This window comes from Clarias gariepinus, chromosome 15 (genome assembly GCF_024256425.1).
Source record: "Clarias gariepinus isolate MV-2021 ecotype Netherlands chromosome 15, CGAR_prim_01v2, whole genome shotgun sequence".
NCBI classification, from domain to species: Eukaryota; Metazoa; Chordata; class Actinopteri; order Siluriformes; family Clariidae; genus Clarias; species Clarias gariepinus.
The window spans coordinates 25,383,553-25,407,395 of record NC_071114.1 but is presented as its reverse complement, the minus strand read 5'-3'; the positions used below and the strand labels follow the sequence as shown (position 1 = coordinate 25,407,395).

At 35.3% G+C, this 23,843-nt stretch overlaps 1 protein-coding gene across 3 annotated transcripts; it reads right to left on the bottom strand.

Moving 5' to 3' along the window:
* Positions 1-222: 222 nt before the first annotated feature.
* Positions 223-23,842, bottom strand: tpcn2 (two pore segment channel 2). Of its 3 annotated transcripts, none has more exons than XM_053513033.1 (25): positions 23,708-23,842; positions 12,582-12,637; positions 12,411-12,487; positions 11,560-11,737; positions 11,346-11,462; positions 11,030-11,136; positions 10,620-10,692; positions 10,373-10,472; positions 8,604-8,669; positions 8,446-8,510; positions 8,247-8,353; positions 7,331-7,412; positions 7,149-7,235; positions 6,909-7,028; positions 6,511-6,570; positions 6,000-6,128; positions 5,811-5,860; positions 5,335-5,434; positions 4,348-4,419; positions 4,192-4,262; positions 3,429-3,516; positions 3,264-3,346; positions 3,071-3,152; positions 2,569-2,660; positions 223-1,521 (listed from the first exon to the last, which is right to left on the bottom strand). In XM_053513033.1, exons 1-25 carry the CDS (start codon positions 23,787-23,789, stop codon positions 1,419-1,421), a joined length of 2,247 nt encoding a protein of 748 aa, XP_053369008.1. In that variant the 5' UTR covers positions 23,790-23,842; the 3' UTR covers positions 223-1,418. The 3 variants fall into 3 exon arrangements, with proteins under 3 accessions (XP_053369008.1, XP_053369007.1, XP_053369006.1); XM_053513032.1 differs by lacking the exon at positions 23,708-23,842 and adding an exon at positions 21,346-21,952 and having other exon boundaries at positions 3,429-3,513; XM_053513031.1 differs by lacking the exon at positions 23,708-23,842 and adding an exon at positions 21,346-21,951.
* Between the last annotated feature and the right edge of the window lies 1 nt (position 23,843).

Genomic DNA, 23,843 nt, shown 5'->3' with positions numbered 1-23,843 from the left:
GGATATTAGTCCAGACAGATGGTTTGGCTCAGGAGCATGGTGGTAATCATCAATATGTTGCGTCGCTGCATTAAAGTTTAATTATAACATAAAAAGGCATACAGATTATTAGATGAAATATTCCAAACCACAAAGTAGCAATCTGATTAACAAAGCGCTTGCTCAATTCTGAAACATAAAAAACATTATGGGTATGCACAAGGTCAGGCTAACATGTCTGAATTTTTAAAAGCATTTTTGTCTGGAGTGACAAAGTTTTAAACATCTTCACTTTTCAGACTGCGAGATCTCTTTAAAGATATCTGTATAAGTGTGAATGAATGAACTTGATGGTGATACAGTGAACAGTGATAGTCATAATAAAATGGCTGAATAATTTTTTGCACTTTGCACCTTTTTACTTCAGACAGAAAAACCTGTACTTCTAGTTCAAATTCATGTAAAAAACAAACAAGAACATGCTTTAAAAACTATATAAAAGTCGAAAATGCCAAAATGTAATCACATGAAGATTTTTCTTACGCTACACACAAATTAAGCGAACCGCACCATTTATCAACATCATCACCTCAGGAAGCTTCAACAGATATATGTGGCAAATCTACTACTTTGCTAATCAATACCACATGCTTACTTTTTAGAGATGTTAGAGTTAAAACCAATAGACACTTATCATTTAAAAAAAATGCAATGCCATAAACAGCTTTGCAGATATTAATGCACCGATTGCTTAAAGTTTAAAAGCACCACGATAAATTCTGCATTTTAGCAGCACCACTGTTGAGATCTTCATTTTCCCATTTAAGCTTTAAAACAAAGTTTGGTTTCAGGGAAGAAGATCCTCTGACTGAGCTTTAGGATCATTTCAGAAGACTCTTGTTAGATTAATGACATCTGCTCCCTTTGTTTGAGTTAAATGGTGGGGGAAAATTTAAATTTGATTTGGCTTAATCAGGATGATAGGTCGCCAACTGATGTGACATGACAACCTTTTATTATTATTTTTATTTGTAAATAATTTTGCAAACTAAATTGACATATGTATGCATTTTTTTGGTGTCTCATGATGTATAATGTCTGTCTGGATGGCGTCATCTTGTCCATTATCAATGTAAAGTCCTGAAATTCAATATCTATTAAAATAATTTATTTAAAAAACAAAAATCTGTAAATTTCCCTTTTATGACCTAAGCAGAAATGCTGTAGTACTAAACTAATTAAAAGATAAATAAATGTTATAAAAAAATAAAATAAATAAAAGTGTTCCGGCATTTTAAAACAGTGCCATGTCACTAACAGGTTCAGCAGAAAACTGAGCAACACATTTTATGGTCTTCTGCGCAAACTCCTCTTCAACCCCACACTCACGTACTGTAGATGTAAAGTGTGGTGGAAAGCAGGTTTGTGTGGAGCTGTAGTTAAGGACTGTGTGACTGCAGGGACCAGCGAGGAAGATGAAGATGTGGGAGACACTGAAGTTGGTTCTCTACATCCTCTAGACTTGGCTCTTGGATGTGCTCTCTGAAGAGAAAGTGAGAGGTGGGAGAATATAAACTCATATATTACAGAATGATTTAGAGCAAAAAGTGTTATAGATTGTGTGACAAGTGCATGATCAAAAAAATAACAATTAATGATCTTCATTCAGAAAGGCAAGCCAGTGCAGGAATAAAGAGCATGTCAGTAAGGAATGTGCAACGATGCAATTTACCTTCATCAGAAACCCTGAGGCTCTCTCTCACTGCATATTGAAATACAAACTGACTTGAAAGTTCATGATCATGCATAATGCAATTTATTTCAACAATCATTTATTTGGAAAATTTCCAAAACTAGCATTTTAATCAACTTGCTCTAACTACAACAGAACAAGGTCACTACTAACAGTTATATTGTTCGTAAAAAGCATCATGGCATGAGAATTATGAAGTGTTTATGTGGCTTTAACAGTGTACTTTTTCAAACAAATCAGAGTAACTTAAAGTCATGTCCTTTTATGCTGAGTTTATTTTGTGTGTTGCATTTGCCCAAGGTTAATACTTTTTCATTTGCCCAAGGTAAATAATTTTGCATTTGTGCAATCTACTTCAAAACTTCAGTTTTTTAAAGGCTGAAATTTAGAAAACTGATCCTGTTTAGAATCAAATCACAGCAACTTCTTGATCGCTTGACATACAACATATCTAAACTTATACATTATGTACATTAAGGGAATTTTTTTTTTTAATTATTAGTTTATCTATTAAACTGATGAACCACTTTGCCCCAAAAATCGTGGTATTAAAATAATCAAATAGACACACTGCACATCAACTTGTACTGTAAGTGCACTGTCTATATAAACGTGAATCAAGAACAGACAAATTCTTTAAAAAAAGAGGGCAGCACAACGCATGTATTTTAGCCTTAAGCAAAGCCTTTTGTTTTAATGTACTGACAAGCAAAAAGCCTACAGACATATAAAACTATACCGCAAAATCTTAACAAAAGAAACTGTAACTGTCAAAAAAATGTCCATGAAGCAAATTCATAGAAAGTGAACCAGAGACTAAAGCACCGTGATCTTACCTGAACATGACCTGCACTGGGACCTCATAGTTTGTCCTCTCCACATCTGATACACTCAGCGCATAACTCTTGTCCCATTTGTAGGTGAAGTTCTGAAACATTATAAATTCATGTCAATATTAACTTCCTCTTGTCTCTATAAAACAACTTTACATATTAAATCTGTTGTTAGAAACTTCCTAATTAAATGTTAGTTTAAGCTGGTTGTATAAAACACTAGATGGTGCTACTTGGACATCATCAGTAATGAACCCAGGGTCACAGTGTGTTTTGTGTCTAAGATCATGGATATGCCTTCTTAATCGACAGCCAACTTGATGACCCCACACTGACCCCATCCTTAAACATTCACCAAGGAAACAACATTATCGATAACAATAATAGCAACTAGACTGACTGAAAGATCCTGTGTATTTAGTAACAAAAAACATCGTCTATCACGTCAGATTTGCTGAAACCCAGGTGACTAAAATTAAATCACTAACAGCCAAAATGGTCATACCTCCAAAATCAGAGCCACAAACAAATTGACCCACATGACAGACGAGGTGAACCACCAGGATACAAAGTACACCTTCGACCACCTAAAGGTTTAAAAAAGGATTAGGATAATCATTTAGAATTTATGACACAGTTTAAACCAAAAAATTATTTTAAAAAATATTATATTATAGCTCCTGGAGCTGTTGACCTACTCAGTGGTATATCTTGTGTAAGCATCCATAAAGACCTGCCAGTTATTCACCACCATCACGTCATACAGCAGAACTAAGGATGACTGAAAGTACATATTAGAACAGGATAAATAGCTGTTGGTGTTTAACCTATGGACTAATTATTGCTGGGGGAAAAAAACGTACAGCGAAGTCATCGAAGTTGTTCGGCCAATACTCCAGCTGTTCGTAGGAGCCACACTCCATGGTGAAGTTGGATGTACCATTCCCACTGCTTGAGTTGGCCATGATACAGGTAAATATAAAAAAAGTTAATAAAAATATAAAGTATAAAAATAGTTTAATGATAACCTTTTTTACATTACAAAAAAATTGTTAACACTAGAATGTATTGTAAACATTTTAAGAGTAGCAGCTGCTTATAATAAAAGTTAGTATAATTATGTTAATACTGAGAATGCCTGCAATATACAATAAAGTGTATTGCTAAAGAAGAAAGAAAAAAAAGAAAGAATATGGAGGACGTTCAGGTCAAACCAGGACTGATATTGATTGTGCAAAATAACGAAAATGGCAATAAAAGTGAAAACTACATTTATTTCTCTAAAACAATCTCTGCTACACTAATGCACTTTTCCCAGTGTTTCGCTACTGTTTATATACCATCAAAGTAGAAGGTTTTCTACTATGTATGTATGCCAGATCCATAATCAGACTGGCAGCTTCAGGTCATCACTGCTGAAACTCCGGGATAAGTGCCTTAGTGCAGGAGATTATTTGGAGAAATAAAGGTATGTTTAACTTTAAGTCCCAGTTTGACTTGAACAGTGTTTGTTCATACACACACACACACACACACACACACACACAATGTCAATACTAAGATAATCTGAGAAAGTCTTGTAATACAATATTTAACATTGTATTAATATTAATGTATATACAGTACCTTGAACTTGGAGGAGTAATGGCTCCTTGGAAAAGCCAGATACCAATAACAGCATACACGTAGTACACCACCTAAATTAGAAATCAGAAAACATAAAAATTGCATCCTGAACTGCTTCATGGGTTCAAAAGCTGAAGAAGCACTATTAGTACTCACCAACAGAATCCCGGCAAAAGCCCGCAGGTTTTTCACAAGGTCCACAAGAGTACTGGCCACTAGAGCCATCAACTACAAACAGGGAATAAAAAAAAAATAAAGACAAAAAATAAATAATAAATCGTCCATGGATTCAATTACTTGCACCATTAGCATAACTAAAAAAAAAAAAAAAATGCTTATTTTAACATGCAGAATAAAAATGAAATTGAAAGCACTGCGAGTCATAATGAAAATAAAATAAATAAAATACCCAGTCCTAACCACAAGATGGGGCCAGACCTCTAATATAAAAAATTTTTACATTTATATAAACAGATAAAAATAATTTAACAGATTAAAAAGCCTAAATTAACAATTAAAAATGTGATGTCATGTATGTGATTGTGGTTTCAGTAAAAAAAAAAAAAAAAAAAAAAAAAATAAAAAAAAATATATATATATATATATATATATATATATATATATATAAAATAATAATAATAAAAAATAATTATGTAGCATTTTTGGAGTCTCCAGTGTCAGAGCCTTTAATCAGAGGTATGTTTTCCACCACATGAAGGTCTTCAGGACAGAGGAGTTTTCCTTGCCTCAAAAAGAGAGAATGTGTTGCTTTTCTTATTAACTTAAACAGACAAAGAGAAAGAAAAATAAAGAGAGAGAGAGATAGCGAGAGAGATGGGGGCTGGTGATGGATCGACCGTTTATACCTCCTATAACACAAGTGATAACAGGAACTAACTTGTTTTGTGAGGTTCCACAACAATAATGGACACAAATGGATGGCAAGTACAACATATGGTCTAAAGATCTGTAAACAGTAAAAATCAACAGTAAATATTTTAGTACAATGATTCTCAGTCAAGCCCAGTGATGTGAATGTCGCACGTGCATTAGGTGGACTGTTGACATGATTATGAACATAATCATAAACATAAGCATAATCTTAGACATAAACATAATACCAGTCATTCAGAAGGTGCTGACCTTAATTTCTGGAATGATCCTGAGGAAACGGAAGACGATCAGCATGTTGACAAGTCGCACCAGTTCCCATAAAGATATGTCTCCGACCTGGCACGCCATCCTGTGAACAACACACAGCCACCATTAGCACAATGATCACAAGACAAATACCAAAATAATTATTGTCATTGTAGTAGCAGTGTTTACATACTGCACAACTTTAAGATTAATTTAGTAATATAGGCATCTATCCATTTTACCTAAAGCTGTACCTATTTTGTCTACAGTTTATATTTATTTACGGACACTTTATACAAATGTTTACTCAAAGCTATTTGCATCAACAGACTATTTTCATTTACTATAATTACAACAGTTATTTTTGTCATTCTATTCTATTCGTTTTCAACAACTTCTCTGTGTGCCTTAAATTGTCCCAAAGTTTTAATAAATTTTAATTTAATTGTGATACTGCTTGTCAGTAAAATCATACTTACGATTTTGGATTTTTAATCTTGAACACAACGAAAATTGTAATCTGGAGGATCTATTTAACAAAGAAACAAGTAAAAGAAGGTGAAATTTAAATAATGTTCATAAAATTATAGAACATGAAATTGTTCCCCATCAGCAGACTTGTTGATCAAACAATAATTTACAAATTATTGTAATTTATATTTACATACCAGCAGAACGACGGTGAAGAAACCGTCAAAGATGTTATTTTTGTAAGAGAGGTAACCCTTCCAACCGAGCGCAATCAGCTTCAGTATCATCTCTATTAGATAGTAGATGATAAAAGCCCAATTAATGACCTGTATAAACACAAAACCACAGCTAAAGGTCAAAATTTACCAGCTAAAAAAAATAGTTAAAACAGTTTTGAAAAATTAAGAAAAAAAATGCAAAATGCATAACATTAACACATCAACATTGATGATCAATAAGACAGTTGTACCTCGACATTCAAATGCTATTCCTGAAGAAATTTCACCTAAAGAACTAAAATTTTGCAAGAAATTTGCCTCGAAGCATTTTTTTTCCCATGAAAAGCATTTTCTGCGTTAGAAAATGTGTTTTCCTAATACGAAATTTTGTCTTAAGAACTCCAAACTCGGCAAGTTAATTAGCAGGTAATAGATATAATCGGTAAGAGAAGAGCCTTGTTGTGGTCACTGTGTGTGTTGTAACAGTTACCTCCATGTAGTAATCATTTCGTTCAGTTACAGTTTTTTCTGAATCCAGCACCAAGATTGTCTGCAAAACACAATTTATAGTTTCGTTAACAATGCGATAAAGTTAAATAGCACACAAATTACTGCTCCTTATTAGATGAATAAAAAATTTATTATTTAATATATGCGCACTGATATGTACAAATATGTTGTTCCAATGATAACCACAAGATGGCAACACAGACCACTATAACATCATTTCAGATTTTCTTTTTCCTAAACAGTTTGACACCCATCTTTAAATAAAACATTATGTTATATATTATACTTGGCAAACCTATAGATTACACACATTTTTATTTCTTGCAAGTGTGAGACAATATTAAATAAATAAAAAAAAAAAAAAAAAAGTCTACTCACACAGATGCAGATGACGTTGGCGAGAGCCACCACGTTTCCTGTTACATTGAAGTAGTAATGACTACATGCCTTTTGGATCAGCTGGAGGGCAGAGGAGCTGTACTCTGGTTTCGGTGGGTGCTGGTGGACAAAGAGGAAATATAATCATCTATTTTCCAAAGCAAAGACCAACACGCATGCAAATACAACTGTATCTAACTACATTTAGGCTAATGACTTCCTCAGAGCAGAGACGGTTACCTCTTTGATGTGCTCCTTATCCAGTTCATCAAACAGCTTTTGAAATGTTTCACCATCAATAAAACCATCTTGGATTTCCTGAGCAGCCTGAAGAATAAGATAGTAAACTGAAGTTATTTCCAGTACAGGATAGTTTCTCTTAGACACAAAGTCAAAGGTGTTTTCTCAACTGAAAAACTCACCTTAATGACAGCTTGTCTGTAGTGTGATGTCATCTGCACTCGTCTCATTACCTGCAGCACTGTATTCACTTGAACTCTCTTTCTAAAAATACACAAATACAGGACATGTGCAACTGTCAGGTATTCATTCATTCATTTGTCCATCTTCTATACGCCTTACAGAATTGCGGGGGCCTGGAGCCTATCGCAGGAGACTATGGGGACAAGAGGGGTACACCCTGGACAGGGTGCCAGTCTATTGCAGGGCACACACACGCTATGGAAAATTTAGGAACAGCAGTTAAACTAATATGTCTTTGGATTGTGGGAGGAAAACAGAGTACCCGGAGGAAACCCAAAGTGTTAAATAATACACTACTATGCTACATACAGTTATGTAAAGAATAAAATTATATGTATGTGGTGTTACAGGAAAACTATCAAAAATGATTTACATTTTAAAAAACAATGTGTCGTTTATAGTCACATTTAATTCCATATAAATTCTCAAAACAGGTAAACTCTGGTTATCACTGATGTTAATATAGTTATAAATAGTCACTGTCTCACCAACCTCTTGTTTTTACCTTTTTTTAATTGAAGTTAAGAATTAATGGGGGAAAAAACAAAGTTCAGCAAAAGAACCGACACTGGAGACTTCTTTTATAAATGTTTATTAAACACAATAATATCCATTGGTTATATATTTTTTTTAACATGCTTTTAAATCACTTTATTATTAGCCTTAGATTATGTACCATACTGGCTTTATCAACTTATACTTTAAATTACAGCTGGCATGCCTATTACTAGAGCTGCTGTTTTTTAAAATTCATCAACACAGGCCCTGTCCGGTCAGAATCTAAACCTCTGTAGTTAAAACAAAAAATGACGTAACCACCGTGTTAGAGATGCTGCAAACTACAGTATAACTTACACATGATCTTCAGAATGATGGGTTTGGCTTTGACTCGGACAGCACAGCACCCTAAATGCAGCTCTGATCCCCAGACGTCTCCTTAAAATAGAGGCCTGCACTGACATCTGCAAAGGAGACAAGACAAAAAAATCATAAGCAAGGCCCTAACAGTCTAACAGACACTAACTACTAAATCAACAACAAAACAGTGACACACCAGTAAATAGCCTCGGAACTGGTTGTAGATAATAGCGGTGAGCAAATTCATCAAGATATAGGTTCCTGTGTGAGGAGAAATGTAATAATATCAAATTACATATTAAATCAAAAAAGTTCTTAACATAAGCAACTGTGAAGAAGTTTTCTGAAACTTACCACATACGCTGAAAAGTATAAAAAATATTGTATATCCCCGATTCAGCGAATATGCAAGAACCATCACTGTGGGCAGAAAGAATGAAAACTGTTAGAACAGAGCTTTACCCAGGATTGTGAATACTTTTGCTGTAGTTATATTTATAGTCATCCCTCCAAGATTAGCAAGTTTCCTATATCAGAACATCCTAAAGCATTTCATTCATATTTTACCACTTGTAAAGAATTTTTATTATTATTTTTAAAACAATGAATCATGCTTTTATTCAATTATAGTTATGTTTTTATTTTTGTGAAATGACCTACCACCATGTTAGTGTCTGTTAAAATTACAATACAGCAAATATAAACCATTATTCCTTCACTAGACTAGATTTACTTTTTTTAAACCACGTACAGTCTGTGGAGTATTTACAGTACTGCACCATACAGGATAAGTGATTACTATAGAAACAATAAAATACTAGAACAAGCCCACTAATATAAACCTGTGATTTGCACTGTAGCTGGAGCTACTGTCAGAGCTGCTGTTATAGGAAAATTAACCAACATCTTAGGGCCAAGTGGAATAAGTTGTAGCAAAAAGTAGAACTCTTATAATCAGTAAATGTTATCAATCTGTTTAAAGACATCTACAGTAAAATCCTGTTATATGCAGTGTGTTTTTCTTACAAAATACATAAATGTTACACTTTGATTGTTAAGGCCCTTAGCAAAATAGCCACAAGCCTGATCAATTCAGATTGTAATCAGATATACCGTTATGTCTGTAATGCTTATATGCAATTACATCATCAAAATATACAGAAAAGGTTTAGATACACTGGACAGATGATGCATAATGTTTGAAAATGTTTAAATCTACACAATATAATAAAACTGTAAAGTAGGCGCGTCTGTACATTAAAGATATTTGCAAATAAAAAAATTGGGGGTAATAAAATAAAACACAAAGATGTGTTTTGTTTTTTTTCCCCTGTTCTGCCTGTTTGTTTGTTTGCACACGCATCACATAAGGAAAAAATACTCTGAATTTTAATGGGGTTTTGACAGGTGTATTTGGTTGAGCTGGAGGTAGCATACAGTATATGCTTTGTTTTATCGCAATCGGAAGAGAAGATATGGTAATTTGAAATTATAAAAAAAAAATTAGTTATGAAATCGACCTTGTAAAAATCATTAGTTCATTTTAAAATTCAACAGATGACGCTGTACATTTTTAAAAACATGCTTATAAGTGTGCAATTAAATTCCACGCGAACAAAGTCATGGGCACATCTAGTAGACTAATAATAAAAAGAAATTGATAGAAAGAAATGTAGTTGACAGCTGACTAAATAAATCAGCAATTATTTTTCAATCAATGTTCACATAAAACATTTTTTACTATAAAGAGAGGACTATGAGGCTCATGTTTAAATTGAAATGCTATGGACATTTTAAACTGCTCATTTTATAGACTAAATAACTGCGTATATACAGTAGGTATCTGTTTCCTAACACAAATATGAAATTTGGACCTCGGTTCATAGATTTTCTTGACCGGTCCTTAAATTAAATTCATTTATTCATGTAAAGGATGTTTTGTAAAAGAAGTGCTTAAAATAATCAATTTCCCTAAGTATAAACTTTTGCAATATACCCTAGAAATTTACTTGTTTCTGACACATTAACGAAGAAGCCTGTAATTAGTTGAGAATAGTTGAAACATTTGACTATATGATCCATGTGGGATTAGTATGACACACAGTAATGAGTAAGTGCTGTACCGTCTGGGTTATTAGCAGTCGTCAGCAGCACAAGCAGGGAGGACAAGGCCCTAGGCAGGTTTTTGAAGTAAACCTCCCATTCTCCATTCTTTGATGAATCCTTTTAACACAATAAACATAAACATATGTCATACATATTCTCCATCAGTTTTACCAACATCTACTGATAAAAGTAAATCATTGTCTACAAAATATACATCTAAGTCTCAGTGTCAGAATAAATAATATTTGTCCTGTCTGTCGATACCTCAGATCTGGGGAAGATCAGCATACCGATCATGGTAAATAAACATAGGTGAAGGGCCAGAAGCAGGATCACACTGAGAAAGAAAAGAAAGAAAGATGGAGAGAACTGTCTTTGCATCTCTATTTATTTGTACAAACATTATTGATATTCTCTGGAATTTAATTGCTTGTTTAGGGATGAGCAGGAATTTTGTATAATTTCATGCTGTGAATTATTCTGCAGTATTTTATTTTCTATAATACTATTCCATTCCAGGAAAATTCCATAATGACATATTAAAGGAAAACTGACATAAAATGTCTAAGCATTTATGAGTCACAGTGTTGCTGTGTTGTTTACGTACCTAAAACTAAAATATCCCAACCTTATTAAAAAAAAAAAAAAAAAAAAAGAGCCCCAAACTTTTCTACCTTGCTATTTCTGGAAGTGTCCTTTTGATGCATTTTAGAGTTTTCTTCATCAAGGAGGAATTTTGCAGGAGGAAAAATGGCCGAATCAGTCTCCTGACTCGTAAGGTCTGCAAGTGGAGATAAGAAAGCAGACATTACTACCATCCACCAACACAGTCCAGGATATCCTCTGCTGACACGTTGTCTCTTATCTACGGCTGTCACGATGATGAGGATTAAAATATCATACAGGAGTCGAGATTAAAATTCTATATGGTATCTAGTTTAAACTTAAGATGTGAAACATATGATCTGGTTTCCCGTCTGACAAACTCACCGTATCACACAGCATGGCAAAAGAGATCGTGCAGTCGATGACTGATACCGCTATAACCAGCACGTAGCCAATCAGCCATTTATTCGAACGAAATTCCTCCCATCCAATCAAATAACTCTGTGGAGCAAAGAAGAGACAGTGAATACATAAACATGAAGTAAATGTCTGAGAACTTTGTAATAACAGAATGTAATGATTTTAGGTAATAATATACCTTAGCCACAACGTCCATGATGAAGATGCAGAGGCAGATCATCTCTATGGCCTCAGGAAGACCACATGGAGGCTCCCAGGGTTTGGGCCTGAAGCGGGGGTCGGATGTGTAAGTGATCGAGGAAGGTTTCTCCACAAAGGCAAGAGCCAGAATCACAGCAATGGTAAAACCAAGACCCCTTCAACACACATACACAGATACAGTTTAGTTATGAAAAACGGTTATAATTAACGGTTGTAACTAATCCCAAATTTTTATTTGCAGACCAAAGCAAGTCATCTGTTGCTATTTATACAATACAATTGTGCTTTTCACCACTAGTGAGCGTTGTAACCCTCTGCTCAGGACATTTTGGTGTTTTCTCAGCTCTGTGTAAACTGGATTTAACAAATCAGCTGATTAACAATTATTTCTGAATTGAAATGGATGTGATTAACTACTTAAATGTGCAGGGCAAAAAGTTCTCCATGATTAGGGTTGAGAATCACTGATATAAAGCATAGACATAAGTTTGATAAGATAACATGCTGTGAATCAGGAGGTGTAGTCCAGTTTGTTGGACTTTCTATAGACAGACTTAACCAGTAAAAAATAATAATAAAAACCCATTTATAAAGGATTTTAAATTACCAAATTCCACATTGATTAGGAAAGTACTTTATTTGGCTAGCTAGTAAATCACATCGCCTTTTTTATTTATGCAGCCTTGTTATGGGAAGAAGGAAGACAAACAGTGTTTGGCATATTTTTTGCAGTTGAAGATTATAATAATAACCCTATAGTTATTATATATGGGTATTTTTTTTTCAGAAGGTAGAATTAAAGAGGAAAAAAGACTCTTGCTTCCTTACCACTGACATATTCTGGAGTAGTACCATCTGTACAAGCCCAAAGATCTTGAGTCAATCTTATGATTGATGGACCGATACTATGGAGAAAAATGCCCACTTATTACAATAAATACAGGCTGAAAAAACAGGACATGGTTAACACTGGAATATAACCAGTCGTATTTAAATTACCTGAATGGCATCTTCAATAAATACAACAGCTTGCTGGATATACAGGTCTTCATCACCTAATTATAAAAGAAGATGAGAACGAAATATTAATAAATAGGAAAGACATTATCTAGTACAGAAGTCAGGAAACATCATGTGTGATGGAAAGTGCAGGAAAGCAGATTATTTTCCAAAAACCAAGGTTCTCTAAACCATAGCAGTTTGTAAACAACTGCACGATTCACTTCCTAAAAAATGGAAACATCTTCATACTTTATCTGTTCATGGTTACATTTACTTTTGTCTAACACCCACAAGACAAGTAATAAGTACATGGTATACTGTATATTATAACAGATCTCATTAGTGAGACAAATAGTTAATGGTCAAGAAACTTTAGAGAGCATGTCCTCTGAGTAATGTCCTCTTTCTTGAAGAGCAGGGAAACCAACTTTAACATAGAACTGAGAGACTGGAGACTCCTTTCATAAATGTTAAACAGAGAGATTAGATTAAGCCTACTTAAACCAACTGTGTGAGTTAACAATATAATTTAATCAGAATATATTAGATCAAGTGTGTTACTCGTTAGCTGGAACTACTTTTAGACTTAGTTGTTAAAATTAAAATATTAAACAACTTCTGACCAAGCAGATTTGGGAATTCAACAGTGGATAAAATATAATAATAATAATAATAATAATAATAATAATAATAATAATAATAATATAGTAGTACTACACCATAATTTAATGAATATTAAAATGTCTTAACTTAAATGTCAATTTAAAAGGAATACATTATAATGTTTTTACCATAATGTAATAGATAGATTTTGGCACTGTGAGTGACAATAGATAGATTTTGGCACTGTGAGTGACAATGAAGTCAGTTAATGTTAAAACGTATATTATGTATATGATACCTAAGATAGTGATATCTTACTGTCCCATCACCCAGCCCTATCCCAAAGCTGTAAACACTAGGATGATACAATGATGGGGAAAAAAAAGGAGAAACCCTTAAATATAACTCAGGAAATTATTGCATAACATTCCAATTGCTTGTTTCATATTACTGTTAGTCACCACAACACCATTATCCCACTATCAGATCACTGTAAAATATCAGGCCATGTGATTTTGATGTATCATGGGATTTATATGATCCTTTGATTGCAAACCATTCTGGGAAAAAAAATGCTTCGATCTTATAAAGTGTAAACAGGTTCAATATCAATAAAAGTTCATCGGATGCAACTTTCAGTTGTGAAAAGTATAAGAGATTTATTCATGCCATATCTCTATTGACATCATCTTATTGCACTTTATTATTATTATTATTATTATTATCTGATCATTATATAATTAAGATGTCATTGCATAGTCAGCTATAATCTACTTCTAGCAGTTTAACCCTAGCTGCATGTACAGTACTATGTAAAAGTCTTAAGCTTTTTTTTCCAAAAAGCCATACTTTTTTGTATTTTAATGTAGTCTTGAGGAATACGTTTACTTTTACAGTATGCCCTAATCCAGAGCAACTTACATTTTTAGCTCATTAAACATCTGAGCAGTTAAGGGTTAAGGGCCTTGCTCAAGGGCCCAAAAAAACCCTCCGAAACCATAGTCCAGCCACTACCCCGGACTATAGATTTTTAGGCTTTTTTTTTTTTTTTGTGAGTCATTTTGTGACTCCCATTTCCACAAAAAAACTGTAAAAAAAAAAAAAAAAAGCAGTGTCAAAGGATTTTTTTGTTAAGCCACACAGTGACCTATAAATCATAAAAAAAAATCTACCTTAAGGCACGAACTAGTAAGAAACAGGTAGGTACATGACACATGTTCAAGTCGGTAGTTAGTATACTGCTGATGGTGAATGCTGAGTGGTTGGAACAAACAAAAGGGGAAATAAGGTTGTTGCTGAGGTTGCTGCATACAAAACCAATTTTAAATTTGTATCTTTAGGCATTTTGCAGGCATTTTGCATTTTTTCCATTTAACATGAAGAATGAGGGGTGGCTCAATACCTTTGCACAGTACTGTATGTGCATTTTATTTAGAATTAAATAATACCAATTTATTTGCTGTGAACCTCCCTTCACTGGACACTTTCATTTTAGTTGAATTATTAACACAACATTGTGACAACCCGTTGTCCAGTTATGTGTCATTTAATTCCTAAGCTTGAACACTGACATCTCTTGTCCCTTCCCCAGGGCTGCTCAAACACGTGTGAAGTTCCTTTTCAGACGCATTGGCAAACGTGTGGGAAGATGTGACACTGGAGCACTTCAGAAGCAGAATACATCACTTTACTATCTTTAGTCATGTGTGTTGGATTTACTGTATTCAATTCAATTCAATTCAATTTTATTTATATAGCGCTTTTAACAATGGTCATTGTCTCAAAGCAGCTTCACAAAAATAAAAAAAATTCATTAAAAAATAATAATAAAAATTTATTGTGGGCCTGTACTGCTGGTTCGCTACAGGTTAATAAAATTAAAATTCATTGTGGTGAGTATTTCCCAACAGATTTGGCAACATCCTGCTTCCTGTCCAGGAGGATTTGTATGCAAGACATCTACCTTTCCAAATATGACTTCCAGAGTTACCCAAAAAAACGTTTTGTTTTTGTTATGAGGTTTTTACACTTCTTTAATTACATAAATTCAACTTAATTTAAATCCGTAGGGTTTTTTTTTTGTGTGATTTAACAATTTTTTTCTCTCATAAATATTTCTTGTTCTTATAGGGTTTTAATTTCAGGTTCCGTGTTAGGAGTGTTGGTCTGGGGGGAAGGTTAAAAAGTGAGCAAACAATTTTGTGTCTGGTTTTTAGGAGTATATGAAGCACAAAACTGTGTATTTTGTATAACAATCAATCAATTAAATCTGTCCTAAATCGTCGTTAACTTTCGGAAATGTTCTGATTTTAAATAGATCTACCTCACGACATACAAATCTTAGACATTGTATCATTTTCTAAACTTGTCTGAATATTAAAGATTCCAATAATTTATTACTTCTTTAACAAGTAAACACAGGTCTCAGAGCTTGTATGTATTTGATAATGCTTCAAATAAAATATTCCTCAGATAATAAGTTTTTTTTCATCCCTCAACTCCCTTTGTTTCACTCCTCTTCCGAATCTACTGTTTCAGTGTCTATGTAAAATCTATCTGTGGGATTTCCCTTAATTTAGCCTCTGTCTTAGTTTTTGGAACAAATGGTCAATTACTCACTTTTTTGCCAGACACTATTTCCTCTCATAAAACAGAATATAACTCAAGTCACACATTAGCACTGTGCCATGAAGCTTCACTAACTTCCTCCTGAGGCATTAAAGTCTACCATCCAAAACCATGAGGGGCGTTCAAGTCATACTGGTCTCATGAGCCGAAGAATGAAGGTGTAAAACCAACTGACATTCACAGAAGACTTCACGCACACTACGGTGATAAGACTCACTCCAACCTGTTTCCACATGTTTGGGCCAATAAAAAAACTCCTGAGAGCCCAGTGGTTTAATCATAAAGCAGTCATTCTGTCCATAACCCTGGCATTCTGAGAAAACCTTCTACCTTATAGTGCATTAGGTTAGCAAATTATTATATTTATAATTATATAAGGGGATTATATAGAGGAATTAAATTTACATAATGCCTCCTTCACACCCAGTGTAATTACAGTTGAGTTCTGTAATAAGCTCATCAGTGTAGCAGGGATTATACAGAGAAATAAAGATAGTTTTTACTCTCATAACTGTGTTCTGTTATTCAGCACAATCAAAAGTCCTGCTCTGACTTGAACACCACTCAAAGTAAATTCTGACTCATTCGCAAACTAAATAAACAACAACTTTAAAATTCGTTAAAAAACGTTAAAATTCACAATTTAGCACTGAAACCCAAAAGCAAAACACTCCAGCTATTTCTAATATTTCTCAAAATTTTTTGTTAAATGTTTTAATTTAATCGTGTGTTTTAACCTGGTCTTAAACCAAAAACAATGTTGTTTCTTACCGCAATACTCAAAACCCAACATCCTACATCCTGAAGACTTTCCTGTGGTAGAAAACTGAAAGTTACACCTCAAACTCTGAGTGATACCACATGCTGACTCTTAGTTGTGTCTAAGAGCATTTACAAAGTCACTCAATATATCCATAAATATTAAAGCAGATTTTTATATAAGCCTGTAATGTGTGTTAGAGAAAATTATTTTAGACATTCTGACCACTTAAAAATAGATTCAAGAATATTGAACATCAAAAACAAAACATTATGCTGAATAATTATTCGTATGTTTTCCATCAAAACCTAATGCCGGCTTTTATCTCCACCCGTACTATTTAATATACGTTAATTACTGGATTTACTATGTATCTAAAATGCTTTCAATGTCACCATAAGACAACAGAGAAAATATCCCTGTAAGCATTCAGTCTAAAAAAATTTACATCAGCCTATCTTCTGTACCTCTCTCTCCCTCTCTCTCGGCTAACACAGGTTATGTTTAATATGCCGTAACAGCGTTTCTGAAGGCCCTACATTGTTTTAAGTCTTCTCTAGTCCCAACAGCTTATTACCAAACCCTCCATAGTGGATCATATTTTTTGGGAGTAAGGAAAACCTAAAAGTTTTCAAATCTGACTCTTGCAAAGAAATATCGTCAAGAGGAATTACCCGCAGAATGAGTCCACCTCTCTTTGTCACAACAAAAAGCGTCCTGTGAATCGTGTGACCTTGTGAGGATCCTCAGAACGCTGCAGAAAAGTCTCAGTGCCACAGATAAAATTATCATATCGCCTGGAGCAATTTCACTGGCTTTTTTTTTTCTGACTCACACTTCCCACTAGCATTTTGTGTTTTGTACTTCAGTGGGATCTGTCCTTTAACTAATAAAAGGTTGTTAATCAAAGTGTGCCTTATTAAATAAAACTTCATTTAATGTTTTGTACATACACTAAAGCAATGACTTTAATGCATGATTTGACCAGGTTGTTACAGTACTTTGACCAGGTTGTTACTTTTGTCAATAAATGTAGAAAAAAGTTCCCTAGTGCAGGACAGGAGTTTAAAGGATACACACGATTAATAAGGCACACTTTGTAGATGGTCCCTTAACAGCTTACAGACATCTGAGAATCTTAATCATAAAAAACTCCTGATTTTGAGATATTACAAAACTGATTTTTTTAAATTGTAAATACCAAGGCATCCGTTTGAGAAACATTCTCGTTTGAGAATAATCTCATCTAGTGAATTGTTTAACTTATTCATTTTTATTCAAGCGGCATAAATTACCTGCCAAAATCTGACATTGAGAGTTCACATCTCTGCCACTACATTTTCAGGCTGTAACGGTTCATTCAAAAGCTGTTGCCAGTGCAAAACGCATGCTCATGAGTTCTGCCACTACTTTACACACTGCTGTTGACAATGTGCTGTGGTTTTGGCACACTCTGAACTGCATGAGTCACCTTTTTTTTCTCCTCTTCATACATCCACTGGAAGTGTTAGTGCTGACAAAACACACAAGGTCTTGCCTTCTTCTTCTTCTTGCATGTGGCAGTTCAGAAAGAACACAAAGCACTAAGAAACGCATTTCTACATGACTTTACACATTTCAACATGCAATACTCCTAAGTACAGTACCAGGAACCAGTCATTCTTGGGAGGTTGATTAATTATCTTTAACCGCAGTTGTGACAGTTGTTATGATATTGGTTTATTTTATACTGATAAAGAAGCCTCAATTGCACTTAAAATCATAATGGTAAGATTATCAAGATAGTAAAGAAATCTCCTCCTGTCAAAGAAATTCCACCTTCTACAACTATTTTGATGATGACTGGAACAGTGTTATACCACCCATGAACCATTTTTGGCTGAGAAATTTATGTTCTTGACAGCATTTAATTGGATGAACAGAAAACTAGCACAGGATGAGTCATTAGATTTTATCACAAAAGTGACAAAGTTACAATCGAACAAAAAAATATCCAGAAAAATATCCTGTAGTTTATTTGTATATATATTATGGCAGGGGTACTCAAGGGTCCACCCTGTTTTACCATAGATACTACACTTTACTTTAGACTATTATACTATTATAATATATATAATAATACTAATATATATTAGAGATGGAGGGGAAAAAAATTTATTGGGTATGTATTGCAGTTCTTTTGTGTGGCAATTCATGTATGTAACGAATTACATGTACCAAAATACATTTTTTTTCTTCATTTTTTTCTTTTTTTAATATTTGCATTTAAGGTGGTAATAGTTGTGGTTCCTGCTGTCTAAAATGTTCAAACATTGGCAGCACAAAGCGTCCTGTGTGGTAGGAGCTATTTATTTGGCAGATGACCTTATCCAGAGCAACTTATCTCTTTATACATTTGAGCAGTCAAAGGCCAAGGGCCCAACAGGGAGGCAACTTGGTAGTGGACGGTTTTGAACCTGGGAACTTCCGGACTATAGACCAATGTCTATATTCCTTTCAACTGTTCCCCTCAAGAGCTTGCCACAGTGGACTATTTCGATCCACACACAAATTGGCACAGGTTTTTTTTAACGTCTCAAGATGTATCTGTTTCTTCAATACTTGGACAAATACCCGCTCAAAAAAAAAAAAATCTCCCAAGTTGTGTTTGACTGATGGCACTTAGTTAGTAACCTAGTAACACAGTGTAAGTATCTATCCAGTGACGTGAACTTCAAAGCACTTTTTGTAAGTCTGCCAAATGCCTAAATGTAAATGTTTTCTGCAGGACGCCCTTCCTGACACAACCCATACATTTGCTAACCTGCAGCTGGGTAGGACATCAGAGCTTGAACCCGGATCCTCTGATCCCCAAATCCACAACCTAGAGCCTTTGCCACCTGAGCCACCACATATACACACATTATATTTACAGTGGTGTGAAAAACTATTTGCCCCCTTCCTGATTTCTTATTCTTTTGCATGTTTGTCACACTTAAATGTTTCCGCTCATCAAAAACCGTTAACTATTAGTCAAAGATAACATAATTGAACACAAAATGCAGTTTTTAAATGAAGGTTTACGTTCTTAAGGGAGAAAAAAAATCCAAATCTACATGGCCCTGTGTGAAAAAGTGATTGCCCCCCTTGTAAAAAAATAACTTAACTGTGGTTTATCACACCTGAGTTCAATTTCTGTAGTCACCCCCAGGCCTGATTACTGCCACACCTGTTTCAATCAAGAAATTACTTAAATAGGAGCTACCTGACACAGAGAAGTAGACCAAAAGCACCTCAAAAGCTAGACATCATGCCAAGATCCAAAGAAATTCAGGAACAAATGAGAACAAAAGTAATTGAGATCTATCAGTCTGGTAAAGGTTATAAAGCCATTTCTAAAGCTTTGGGACTCCAGCGAACCACAGTGAGAGCCATTATCCACAAATGGCAAAAACATGGAACAGTGGTGAACCTTCCCAGGAGTGGCCGGCCGACCAAAATTACCCCAAGAGCGCAGAGACAACTCATCTGAGAGGCCACAAAAGACCCCAGGACAACATCTAAAGAACTGCAGGCCTCACTTGCCTCAATTAAGGTCAGTGTTCACGACTCCACCATAAGAAAGAGACTGGGCAAAAACGGCCTGCATGGCAGATTTCCAAGGCGCAAACCACTTAAAGCAAAAAGAACATTAAGGCTCGTCTCAATTTTGCTAAAAAACATCTCAATGATTGCCAAGACTTTGGGGAAAATACCTTGTGGACCGACGAGACAAAAGTTGAACTTTTTGGAAGGTGCGTGTCCCATTACATCTGGCGTAAAAGTAACACAGCATTTCAGAAAAAGAACATCATACCAACAGTAAAATATGGTGGTGGTAGTGTGATGGTCTGGGGTTGTTTTGCTGCTTCAGGACCTGGAAGGCTTGCTGTGATAGATGGAACCATGAATTCTACTGTCTACCAAAAAATCCTGAAGGAGAATGTCCGGCCATCTGTTCGTCAACTCAAGCTGAAGCGATCTTGGGTGCTGCAGCAGGACAATGACCCAAAACACACCAGCAAATCCACCTCTGAATGGCTGAAGAAAAACTAAATGAAGACTTTGGAGTGGCCTAGTCAAAGTCCTGACCTGAATCCTATTGAGATGTTGTGGCATGACCTTAAAAAGGCGGTTCATGCTAGAAAACCCTCAAATAAAGCTGAATTACAAGAAATTTGCAAAGATGAGTGGGCCAAAATTCCTCCAGAGCGCTGTAAAAGACTCGTTGCAAGTTATCACAAACGCTTGATTGCAGTTATTGCTGCTAAGGGTGGCCCAACCAGTTATTAGGTTCAGGGGGCAATTACTTTTTCACACAGGGCCATGTAGGTTTGGATTTTTTTTCTCCCTAAATAATAAAAACCATCATTTAAAAACTGCATTTTGTGTTTACTTGTGTTATCTTTGGCTAATAGTTAAATGTGTTTGATGATCAGAAACATTTTGTGTGACAAACATGCAAAAGAATAAGAAATCAGAAAGGGGGCAAATAGTTTTTCACACCACTGTATATATATATACACATTCACACACACATACATACACATACATACATACATACATACATGCATACATACATACATACATACTGTATATACAAATAAACACACACACGTTTGTGTCAGGTGCACTGTAACTTGAGTGTCTGGTCAGTTTGAGTTAAAGTGACCTCAGTAAGGGAAAGTGAACCTGGACAGCTTGATAAGCAACTGGATTTGGAAACCATGCTCGTGTAAAGTTTACACTTACATTCTTCGCCATGCAGTGAGTCCCTGCTGTGTGAATCAGAGAGTCGACTCGTCCCCTTCGACTCAGACTGCGAGTCTGATTGAGAGTCATGTCGCGAGCCGTAATCCGGCGAGTCGCGCGCCCTGCGTTCTGATGCTAACAGCGGCTCCGCTTCCATCCGGATCTGCTAGAAAACTCGGTGACTTCGAAATAAACAAACGCTCTCCTGAACTCACACTAACATAAACTATGGGTGTGAGTGTATAATTAACCCGTGAGTAGAGTGTCCGAGGTCTCCTCCTCAGGACAGACAGCAGGAGTTTCCCTCCCGCCTCTCTAACCTGGTGACTAGTTTTCCGCTCATGACAACAAGGCGGGTGTTTTTACGATTCCCCGCCCATGTTTTTTTCGTCTCGTCCGTCAGATTTATTATTATTTTGGTCCTAGTTTGTGAAAAGTATTAGTATTCCCCGCGTTGTATTAGCCAGGTTTACACTAAAACTCTCTCTCCGTTTAAATCCTGTAACTGATTACTATTCGCGCGAGCTTTTTATATATCCGACATAGTGGCGCGTGAGCTGTCGAAATAGGTATCGCGATGAAAAACGTGAACTGAAAGTAAAAGCGATTTAACTCAATCAGAGCAAAATGGAACAGAACTAAATAGCCATAACATTATGACCACGTACCTTATAACGAGAACCCCCTCTCTTGTCATCATAACAGTGATGCCCTGTGTGTTCTGACACCTTTCTATCACAACCAGCATTAACATTTTCACCAATTTGCCCTACACTACTAGTGCTTCTACGTAGGGAACAAAGGCTCCAATAGAAGATCCAATAAAAGGAAAATCTTAATGCTGGTTCCAATCTAAAGGTGTCAGAACACACAGTGCATCACTGTTATGGTGGCAAAAGAGGATCTACTCAATATTAGGCAAGTGGTCACAATGATTGGTGGATCATATTAATATCAAGCTTTATATAAAGTAATTGTTATAAAGTGCTGACACAAAAAAATTATTGTGATTTATAGGTGATCGGTGTGATTCTATCTCTTGTTTTTCTTGTGGGCAATGCAGTGTGTTTTAACAGTTGAAATGGTATTTACAGAATACGACTTTATATTCCATTTCGTGAGGTTGGTAGCTCAGTGGTACGTTTCTTCGCTTGCCATGTGGAAGGCCTGATTTCAATTCCCACCCCATGCAGTGCCCGTCAATATAGGAGGGTTGTGTCAGGAAGTGCATATGGCATAAAAACCCGTGCCAAATCATGTGTGGATCGGATGGTCCACTGTGGCAACCCCTCGAAGGGAAGCAGCCCTGAAAGTCTAACAACATTCTTTTTTGTGAGACCTCTAAACAGATTATAAGGGTAGACATGCTCTCTCTCACTCACACACAGAGTATAAAAGTAATTTGTGGTCTGAGATGAGCCCCCTTTGATCATCCTGGCATTGTTCTCCTCAACGTCTTATCTCATTCATCTGCTCACACCTTGAAGTCACCTTTGGTCAGCCATTGTATTTTTTTTAAATCTCATCCAGTCTTAAAACAGTACAGGACTTGTTCGTAATTGATTACCTTATCAACAACATCTAGGAATTTCAAAATAGGCTAAAAGCGAAAATAGTTAGAGAACTCTACTGTTATTATACTGTACTCAACTGTAATTAAAATGGGTGCGAAAAAGCTATTCTATAAATTTTATTTTTCTATATAATCCCCTGCTGCATTAATGCACTTATCCCACCATTTCATTAGTGCTTGAATACCATCAAGGTAGAGAGGTTTCTTAGTACCCTGGAGCCACGATTAGACTCCTTGCTTTATGTCTGAAATGCTGGCCTCCCAGGAACTCCTTTAATGGCCCAAACATGTGGAAAGGGTTTACAGCGAGATCAAGACTTTATGGGGGATGTGGCAATAACTCTTAGCCAAGTGGTGCTGGTGAAAGATTGCATGTAAGTTTCCCACAGAAAGATGCGTCTCTTTTGCAAGTTGGCGACAATTTATTTTCATGGACCAGGTGTTCCAACTGAAGGTTTACCAGAACGACTGCAGTGGGCTCCAAACCACCTCACCCTGGGTCATCGTTCACAGACGCACAGGCTGTCTTACTGAAGCCTACAGTTTCATTACCGTACTGTGCTTAAAGTCTTCAGTTTTATGCTTTCATTGTGAAAATTTAATTAAGGCCTGATTTGACTTAAATGCTCTTTGTATTATTATAATAATTATTATTACTTATTATTATTATTATTGTTCTTCAAACATATATTACAAAACCCATGCTAAGTAAAAGCATACGTTAGTTACATATGTTAGCAGACTGTAGCCGCCACATATTTTTTACCTAGCTATAATATTTTTGTTTACCTTGTTGCTTGTATGTTGTTTCATAATCTGTGAAATGGCTGCTGTAACCGTACAATTTGGAATAACATTCTCCATCTCTCATTTCTTAAAGTGGAACTAAAATAAGAATATAAACAATGACATGCCACAAACAATG